At 34.8% G+C, this 10,340-nt stretch overlaps 1 protein-coding gene across 1 annotated transcript; it reads right to left on the bottom strand.

Moving 5' to 3' along the window:
* Positions 1 to 2,762: 2,762 nt before the first annotated feature.
* On the bottom strand, positions 2,763 to 10,113 carry LOC123869606 (phospholipase A1-like). Its single transcript, XM_045912583.1, has 8 exons — positions 9,952 to 10,113; positions 7,218 to 7,266; positions 6,385 to 6,494; positions 6,036 to 6,193; positions 4,906 to 5,054; positions 4,035 to 4,258; positions 3,595 to 3,757; positions 2,763 to 3,216 (listed from the first exon to the last, which is right to left on the bottom strand). Exons 1-8 carry the CDS (start codon positions 10,016 to 10,018, stop codon positions 3,147 to 3,149), a joined length of 990 nt encoding a protein of 329 aa, XP_045768539.1. The 5' UTR covers positions 10,019 to 10,113; the 3' UTR covers positions 2,763 to 3,146.
* Positions 10,114 to 10,340: the final 227 nt, after the last annotated feature.

Below are 10,340 nucleotides of genomic sequence, written 5' to 3'. Positions count from 1 at the left end.
ATTTTCCTTTCCTATTAAAGCAAGTGATATTTAATTACTTAAAACGCCCAAACTCTGAAAATTTAGAGGTGCATTCCCGGGATCGAAGACCTGAGCTCCGATTAGGAGGCAGACGTTCTAACCATTAGGCTATCACAACTTCTTCGCATGGAAAGTACATTAATATTATTAAAATAAACCTTCGACTGATGATTTTTTGCAAAACAGTTTAACAGATGGGCAATTTAAGTAGTTATCTGGACCGCTAAATTCTCTCAGTAAGTAGTTTCAGTGTGAAGCGTGCGCAGACAGACACAGATTTTTTTAATATTTAGGGATCTACCTGTATCAATAAATCGAACTTCCTCTAATTAAGTTTTTAAGTGATGTACCTATATTAAATGATAAATAGACCCGTAATTTTATAACGGTTTAAACTTTACTTTATCGAGTCATCAAGAAAAGGCAACGAGTTACGAAATTTTTAATTAACGTAACGACTGCCGCAGATTTTCCATGTCGTGAAAAAGTTCATGCTGTCAATGAAAAGAGTCCCTCTTCAAAAGGCAAGGTAGGCAAAGCTACTTTATAATTAAAAAAAGTTAATTGCTTTCTTTGACCACCACGTAAACTAACTAGGAGCTCTGGTGAAGTCCATTTGAGCTGGTTCTAATTTTCCTTAAACCCTTGCCGGTGTAAAAAGGGCAGAGCGAGCGTATAACTGGGCACATCGGGCCGTCTGCCCCGCAAAAAGTTTTGAAGGCTTTAATTTAGCCCGTTGTTAATTCGTGCGCAACCGATTCAAAGGCACCGTCGCCCATTATTAAAAGCGTAAATTGTCAAACAGATGTTGCGAACGACTTCAGCTACGTTCCGCCTATTTTAAAAGGCAATGGAAATTTTATCAACACAATCATCGGAAGCGTTCATAGCACGCATAATTGGGACGTCCAACAAAAACAAAATAAATCGCCCTAAATTACAACATTACCGTTTTAATATCCCCATTACAAGGTAATGGAAAATAAATGCGTTCTTTGTCTTTCCTACCAACGCGACTTGAGTTTCTAGCTGGGCAAGTTTTGTACAGCTAACCGAATTTTAAAGTAGTTGAAGTAAAGACGTCGGCGAAACTATGCATTTTAACTGTACCTCAGGTTAAATATTCTAATGTAAAAAACTCAGCTATTTACAAGTGTAAATTAAAAATTTATAACACCCCCGACAAGTGAAGGTTACAGTAACTAGAAAAGAGCTGATAACTTTCAAACGGCTGAACCGATTTTCTTGGATTTTAGCTAAGAACACTCTCGATCAAGCCACCTTTCAAATAAAAAAAACTAAATTAAAATCGGTTCATTAGTTTAGGCGCTACGGTGCCACAGACAGATACACAGATACACAGACACACAGATACACAGATACACACGTCAAACTTATAACACCCCTCTTTTTGGGTCGGGGGTTAAAAACTACCAAGCGACCGAGCTGTATCTTCGCGATCTAATAATAGATGTTATAATATAATATGTCAAATCATGAGTGACATATTATCATCAACCCATCGTCGGGCCACTACTAATCACGGGTCTCTTCTAAAAATGGTTAGGGCTTTACACCAAAGCCCGCCACGCTGGCAAAGTGCGCTTTGCACACTTCACATACCTTTGAGAACTTTATGGAGAACTCTCAGGCAAGCAAGTTTTGTCACTATAATTTCCTTCACCGATAAAGCATTTGTGACATTTAATTGCTTAAAATCGGCTCCGAAAAGTTAGAGGTTCGAATCTCCGACCTCTCGAATCTTCCGACGTCTTTACCACTAGGCTAAAAGTGTGAACACAAAATCTGTCACTGAAAACATTTCTCACTCTTAAACATGCGCCCGAAATCGAAATACCTTTTTCCAGTTGCATTCCTCTAGGCTTGAAAAAAAAGATGAGCCTTCCGCAGGATTAACATTTCTTAATAATCATTGAAAATCCATTTGCGATTCACATCGAGAAAGCTATTTGCCTCTGAGTGCTTTAATAATAATAATAATTAATTGAGATGGTATTCCTACAGGAACTTCAAAGAATGATTAATTTGTCAATTTCTGATTAGTCACCCACGTCTGATATTGAATAAATGGCTAAATAAAGTATTGCAGATATGGAATTAGATAAGAATGTAAATATATTCTCGACGGATAGCTATGAATAATAAATAACTCAGTCTTTACTTTCCCGACAAATTGATAGTCAACATTTATTGAGTTGGAACAGATTGTTTCAAATATTTGCAATGAATATGACTTACTTGCACAACTATAATATATCTTTAATATTTAATGTTTTTGAATAATAAAATTATTATTTCTCAAGTTTTAAGTCCGTAAAGATCGCTGCTGTTTGTTGTTCAGCCCGTCGAATGAAAAATGCAATGAGAAGGAATACATAAAAATATGTTAGAGTGGAGAGCACTTAATAAACAGCAATTAAAATTGGCAAACTTCGGTTAACGTAGTTACCTGCCAACAGTTAATACATTAACACAAGTAGTTTAGTTAAAGTAGTACCTATATGTTTATATTTTAACTTCCTACAGCCAACAGCTTAACAGCTGTAGGATGCGTAGGGGCAGTTACAGACTAAATTTTTTTTCTCTCAAAAAACGCAGCGTCCGCTACGTTATAAAATCAGTCCAGAAAAGGAGAACGAGCAGCGACAGTGTTGACATTGAATTTTTGGAAAACTTGAAACTGTCTTACCAATTAAAATAAAACAAGTAATTAACAATAAACAAACTTTTTATTTAATAAACAAAGCTTACGTACTTAGTAACTAAATATGTGAACGATGATTCTACAGGAGTATCTGTGTTGCAGGTTACACAATGATACATTGTGCAATGTTTCATATTGTGTCTAAAACAATGGTAATTAGTTACAAAAAAGTACAACTGATAACTAAATTAACGTGTTCAAAGTTTTTGTATGGGAAATCAGGTTTAAAATAAGCACGCGTTCGACGCTTGTTTAAGTTTTTTTTGGTAAGGCCGAGAGACAATCGTGAAAATCAACATAATTACTTATAAATAAACATAAAATAAATTAAATCATACAACTAAATAATACAGTCTTTGTAAATTAGATACTTTAAACTTTAAGCTAATCGTAATAATCGTTAAAGTCCATTTTCTTTAAGACCGTAAGGAGATTCTGAGTTGGTCACGAAGTAGTAGTTTCCGGGACGTCTGAAAATAATTAATATATTTTTATGACAAAATAATTTCCTAACTAATCTAAGCAGGTACAACAATAAATCAAATTATAATATAATCAACGTAGGCTTATATTCCAAGAATTTGTGAAAGAAGATTCTTTGACAAGTTAATTTGAAAGTAATCTAATTCAATTGTTTTGTTTGAAATACCTATTCTATTTGTTTGACTTGGACGAATTATTCGTCCAGAGTGAACTAGTAACCAAGCCGATTCCTATTTCCATGTACTTATTTATACGTATTTTGTGTTTATTTCATCTTAGATATTCTTGCAACTTCGTCCGCGTGGTTATAGTGTTTTAAAGATTCCGTTCCTTTTATATATAGAAAAATAGATGTTCAAACATACGCATGTATATTGTATTCTCCTAAAGGTGAAGTAACAGCAACCCTTTCTTCCTTTGAATAGTTTTTCCACACTTTAAAGTTTCTCGCGTACGAACCAATTATAGTGCCGGGGTATTTGATAGAGTCCACTAATAATTTCCAACTTCTGTTATGGCTGCATAAATCTGAAACAACAATATTAAAATATTAATTACAAAACTCCTGATAGGCAAAGCGATTACATTTGTATTTGAATAAGTGAATACAGATTCGTACGCGTGTGACTTGAGCGTAGCGACACAAACTGAAAGAAAAAAAAAGAAAAGGAAATAAACTACTAGATATACCTACGTAATATCGTGGTCTACGCACCTTTTGACAACTACGAGTGTACTTCAAAAAATGACGACCCGTCACCCGGGTTGTAATTAAAAAAAAAACCAAAGCATGTTAGTATTTTACCTTCCATAGACAATATTTGGGCCGGTTGATTACTACAGCCAGGTTGTCTAACAGGTCCAACCCTGTAGTTCGCCCAGAAATCCACTGTGCCAGACGAACTTCTGAAGCCATATCTGTTGGGATCCGTGTGAATTACGTCCACATATTGAGCCGAGGCCGGACTGAGCCTGTGACCAGGAGGCTTATTCTCAAATCCTGCAGATGCAGGATCAACACCCGTGATCCTTAAAAAACAAGAACAGGTTGTCAATGACCGCACTAAATTGAGAACCTTTTTTAACCCCCGACCCAAAAAGAGGGATGTTATAAGTTTGACGTGTGTATCTGTGTGTCTGTGTATCTGTGTATCTGTGTATCTGTCTGTGGCATCGTAGCGCCTAAACGAATGAACCGATTTTAATTTACTTTTTTTTGTTTGAAAGGTGGCTTGATCGAGAGTGTTCTTAGCTATAATCCAAAAAAATTGGTTCAGCCGTTTAAAAGTTATCAGCTATTTTCTAGTTTTCTTGTAGAAAAGAAGGTTAGATAACCCTTAGGTTCATAATATTCAAGTGTCAATTGACAAATGTCAAGCTGTCGAAAGATGGACGTTGCCTAGATATACATAATTATTTATTTGAAAATGATTTGTCGGGGGTGTTGAAAATTTTTAATTTACACTTGTTGGAAGTCGACTTAAAGAAGGACAGGACACTTTTCGAACGGTTAAAAGACGTGCACTGAATTTTGAGATAGATTTCTCTATTTATAATACTAGTGGTTTCTAAAAGATTCGTGGCGATTTTGCGTGACACGTAGAGCTGCCATAAGAAACGTGGCGTGGAGTCTAATGATTACATTAATTAAAAGAAAATATTAAATGGAAGTGTACCATGGAAGCTGTATCCCCCTCTGCTGCAACCGAAAGCCAGCAATGCCCCAAACATGAGCTCCTAGCGAGTGGCCGATGAGATGTGTCTTACTAAGATCCAGACCAGCATCCGACAAAAGAGAAAAAGTATCTACTAGGCGAGCGCCAAGCTGAAATCAAAAACAATACCTACTAGCTAATTTCCCATGGCTAAGCACGACGGAGACCATTGAATAATATCTAAATAAATAGGACCTTTTCTTTATATTCTTCTCTTCTATATATTTGTGGAAAGGGAAAAAACACTAAAAGGGGTCAATATTATCTGATCGTTTTTATGTTAAAAATGGAATTTTATTCAATTGAAAGTTCAATTCTACTAACATGATTTCCGCCGTCAGTTATTGTCCATTTGGCCTTTAACTAATTGGCAACGTTCAAACTCCAAACGTTTTGTATTCTTTAATTAAGCTTCCGTTAACGCGATTGAATGAGCAAAATTGATAAACAAAAATGAAATAAAATATACCTAAGTTTATTGTAAAATAATTTTTAAAAAGGACAAGCTGACGGTTGGAGTGGAGGTGATCATATTCCGTTCTGTGTGCCTAGTGGGAGATTTTTAACCTATTCGATCGCGTAAAAGTTAACTGCGTTTTGTATGGACTTGAAACAGCGCCATCTAGTGACAAGAAGATGGCGCTGTTTCAATTCCATACAAAACGCAGTTAACTTTTACGCGATCGAATAGGTTAAAAATCTCCCACTAGGCACCCTGGTTTAGTTCCTTCGGACTTTACTGTGCTTCTGAAATAAAACCAAGATTTACTGAGTAGTAGCATTCAAACAGTAAATCTAATATTCCGTGATTCTAATGTTTTAAAACTTGTTTCAAATGATCTTCTTTAAAATATCATGAGAATTTATATGAAAGTGTTTAATACATAACAAGTAGGATTTTACGCGAAACATGTAAATGACGGGTGAAAACTGATAATCGCATTGAAATACAAGAACTTATAGGCGTCATACAAAGATGGATTGCGACTTTTGCTATTTTAGAGAAAGACTACAGCTATAGATGTTAACAGAGTTACAAATATAACTCTGGTGCTTTAAATAACAAATTCGACAAAACTTTGTTTCGGTACCTTTCTTGCATTGGGAGCGGCCCAGGTTGCATACGAGCTCACGATGCCCGGAGTTGGTGAGGACGCCAAGTACGTCCAATCCAGCAGCGCTACGTTACTCTCTCCTTGTTCGAGGTAAGCAGTTATAATTGCGGTCACTGCAGGACCAGTGGCATTACCTGAAACAAACCACATATATTTCCCTCAATTTTTTGTTCTTACTAGAATATAATATTTTCAGAATATCTATCCCCAGTGAAGCCCGCGCAAGTCAGATATTCTATAATACACAAAAAGTATCTAATCTTTTTTTACTTTCAATCGTTTGGTATATTTATAATATTTTGTTTAGGAAGATTTTGGTACATACCTGTGAATCCATGACAAAAGATCACCGTGGTGCGGCTGGCTTTGTACCACGACGTATGAAATATTTTGTCGGTTTCATTTAAAGGTAGTTCCGTGTATTTGTCAAAAGAACTGAAAAGTAATAATATCATTCAAATTTAAATTTTCTGATTGCAGATTACTTATATAGGCTAGAATTGTATGGTGCAGTTATCCATGCTAGTTAGCTATATAGCTATGTACGTAAACGCAAGTAATGATAATAACTTCTAGATGATGTCCTATCATCCATCTGATGACTCAGCCTGTGTGGAATTAGGATTTTAAAAATCCTAACAACTTTTCATACCGGAAAATTTAAAAAAAATCTGGGATAAAAATAGCCTATCCTTTTTCCATTTCTTTAACTATATCTACGAGTATGTACAAAATTAAGTCAATGGTCAAAAGTAAGTCCGTATCTGTTGCAACAAAGAAACAAACACACTTTCGAATTTATTAATATCATTAGTAGGGGTTACTTTAAAAATACAGGTGGGTAAGTGTTTAATATTCTACATGGGTTTCCTATAATGTAATACTTGATGTGGTCATTGTTCGGTGTACATAGGTTATGTCAAGATAACTTTCCGTTTCTACATACACAATATTATGCGGACTGTACTTTAAATAAGAGGTATGTTTGTTCGATGCCCGCGACTTAAATTAGCTTACTTATTTCCTTCTCCAGAATTCTACTCCTTCTGTACCCGTCAAAATCGGTTAAACGGATAAGCCGTGAATGACACACACACACTTTCGCATTAATAATATTAGTATGGATACATATAGGTATACCATTCTATTGATACTTACTCATGATAAAATCTTAGTTTTGTTTCATGGTCGTAACCCTTGGAGATAGCTGAAAAAATATAATATAAAATTATTATGAGAGAACAAGCGAGTTGCCCCGACTTCTCACGGTAAAGGAAGGAGGAAGGCACTATACATTGTTTTCGCGTAACTTTAGTTATTTGCGAAGCGCATGCCATGGAAACTTAAATGTGACGACATTTTCAAACTTCATTCACAATTTTAATTTCGCGAAATATTCATAAATCATAGCCTGTGAGTAACCCTCTTAGGTAATTCCTCTTTCTATTGGAGAAAACCATATAAAAATCCGTCCTACAGTACTTTCTGCGATTAGCCCGAACAAACATGAAACGCGGCGGGGGAATTTTATTTATATTTATACAGCAGTGATATTCATAACTATGAATTACCTAACTAAAAAAATTGACCATCCTTATATTTCTTCATTCTACTCCTCCTTATTGGACCTTTTCCAATAAATAAACACAGAAGAAGAGAGCAGAGGATTTTGGGATAGTAATGCGGTGTGCTCTTAGATGCTTCCGCGCACGACTCTACTCAAAATAGGTACGGCCAGGAATTACGGGACTCCGGGATGGCTTTTTCAGCTATCTAATGAACACTGAATATACATACTCACTCACTCTACACTTAGAACTATTTCCTACAGTTAAGTATTTACTTGGCACATACCAACTACATTATTATGCCTATCCATGTATATTAAATACAATATGAAAAAAATAGAAATATAAAACGTATACCTATTTTAGTTTTTTTATATAAAAAAAATGAAATGAAAAATGACTTTCCTGTTTGAAACATTTTTAATGCAAACAATTCGGATACAAAAATGCGCGATGTCGATGCAATTTTGTATTTGTTGATTTTATCTACACGAACTCGGATGCAAGATAACCTAGTTACCTAAAATAGTACAATGTTAAAAAAACCAGTGACAACGAGGTTCAGTGCCAGCAGAATATAGCTATCACTAATTGGAATTTAATTACCTACTACTAACTATTGCCCGGCCTACGTTGCAATGCGAATCGCGTGCGACCTTTTTGTACGTTGACGGTACTATGAAAGTAGCCTTCACGCAAGTGTCAACAACAACTCTACCAAGTTTCAAATCAATCGAATAAACGATATGCTAAACACATAGCTAACGAAAGAACACACACACACATTAATGTAATTGACCTATTTCATTCTGCCTTGTAGTGCGAAAACCTGGTACCTAGCTGTATAAGTACTACTATAGTGTAGGTAAGCATCTATACTATAATAAATAAAATTGGAGTGTCTGTCTGTAATTTCGAAATAACTACCGCATATTAAGGTCATATGGTTATTTGAACGATACTATAACCGAATCACACGTTTTTAAAATTTTTGTCTGTCTGTCTGTCTGTCTGTCTGTCTGTCTGTCTGTCTGTCTGTCTGTTTGAAAAGGCTAATCTTGGGAACGGCTGAACCGATTTTGACGGGATTTTCACAGACAAGTAGAGAATTGACCAGGGAGTAACATAGGCTACTTTTTTAACCGACTTTCAAAAAGGGAGTTGTGTTTTTCTACCTATGTACACCGAAATCTCCGAGATTTTTGAACCGATTTGCGTCATTTCTTTTTTAATCGATAGAGGAACTTTGCGACATTGTTTCATAAAAAATTTGGAGTCCAACTCCTCAATCCTGATGCTGCAGGGGATCTGACCAATCCACGCGGGCGAAGCTGCGGACATCAGCTAGTTTTATAAATAAAAATCAATTGCCGCATGTATGAAAAATCATCACTTGAGAAGGGGATCTTTAAAAAATCCTTAGAAAAATGTGACGTTCGTTACTAATAATATAATTTCTTGCTAAGCGACTCATTTTTTCATAGTAACTTACCCCGTACGAAGTCAGGGCGAGTCGCTAGTATTCTAATGAAGGAGGAACATAAAATCTTGCAAATCTACCAAATCCAGTAGTTCACTCTGACTTTAGTAAATCTAGCTCTACGTATTAAGTGTAAAATTTATGTTTTCTTTAAACATAGAGCGTTACCAAATATTAATTATTTATCCTAAAACATACCTACTGTTTTTACAAACCTCCTGGCGTAAAATGAATTTAATTTGATTGAAAAGGTCATCAAAGGTCTGAAAGTCGGAAAATGTTAAATACTTAGGCAGCAGATAGATCAATTACATTTAGTGTACAAAAATAAAGGGGACAATAATATGGTATAAACCCCTGGTTATTTTTACTGGCAGTGGCCATCTATGTTTCGTTAATACAGTGAAAATATTATACCGATTCAAAACAAGTTTCTATAAAAGGAAGCTTTTAATAAGAGGATATTGAGTTCCGAAGTGAAATTTTGATAAGAGGAAGAATGTCACCCAGCTTGTAATAAATTCGAGATTTCGAGATTTCTCGTGTCCTGTGCTCGTGATTTATTTTTAATTCGATAAATAGGTAATTTTTTTATACAATGAGTAACTAATAACTACGGCAATAAATTTTTATTTTTTGAATCTACTTTCATTTAGATAATAACAATTATATGAAGATGTGGTGTATAATATTCAATTACCTTGTAAATTACAACTTAAAATCCTCTAAAATGAAAGTTGAACAGATTTAAAATAAAATATAAGATATATAATATATAATTATATATAATGCCGTTATAGTATAATATATTATTATGTTGATAATACAGGCAAAAAGGACTCACCAATGAAAAGAAAAAAATAAAATCCAACAGCACCTGCGTTCATTTTGAGTTTATTGTAACAAATCATCCTTTTGTTTGGCTTCTTACGTTTATATAGGGGCTGGTATCAGTCCTTACGTTGCAACTTAACGTCCCCTTGACATCATGTCGGTGATTAACGGTATTTGCTTAGGATTTGATATTATGTACAAATACACAAATTATGAAATATATTAAAACGAAATTAAATATTTTATACGACTGGTAGCCGTATAAAATATTTAATTTACGCTCGTTTTTATTGCTAGATTAGTTAAAATATTCTTGTCTATAGATACCTACCTAGAACCATCCATCAACTTGGACACAGTTTCTAATGCATCAGATGAACAAATGAAAATATTTTTTTA

This window comes from Maniola jurtina, chromosome 11 (genome assembly GCF_905333055.1).
Source record: "Maniola jurtina chromosome 11, ilManJurt1.1, whole genome shotgun sequence".
Lineage (NCBI taxonomy): Eukaryota > Metazoa > Arthropoda > Insecta > Lepidoptera > Nymphalidae > Maniola > Maniola jurtina.
The sequence above is the reverse complement of the archived record's forward strand: the minus strand, read 5'-3'. Positions and strand labels throughout refer to the sequence as shown.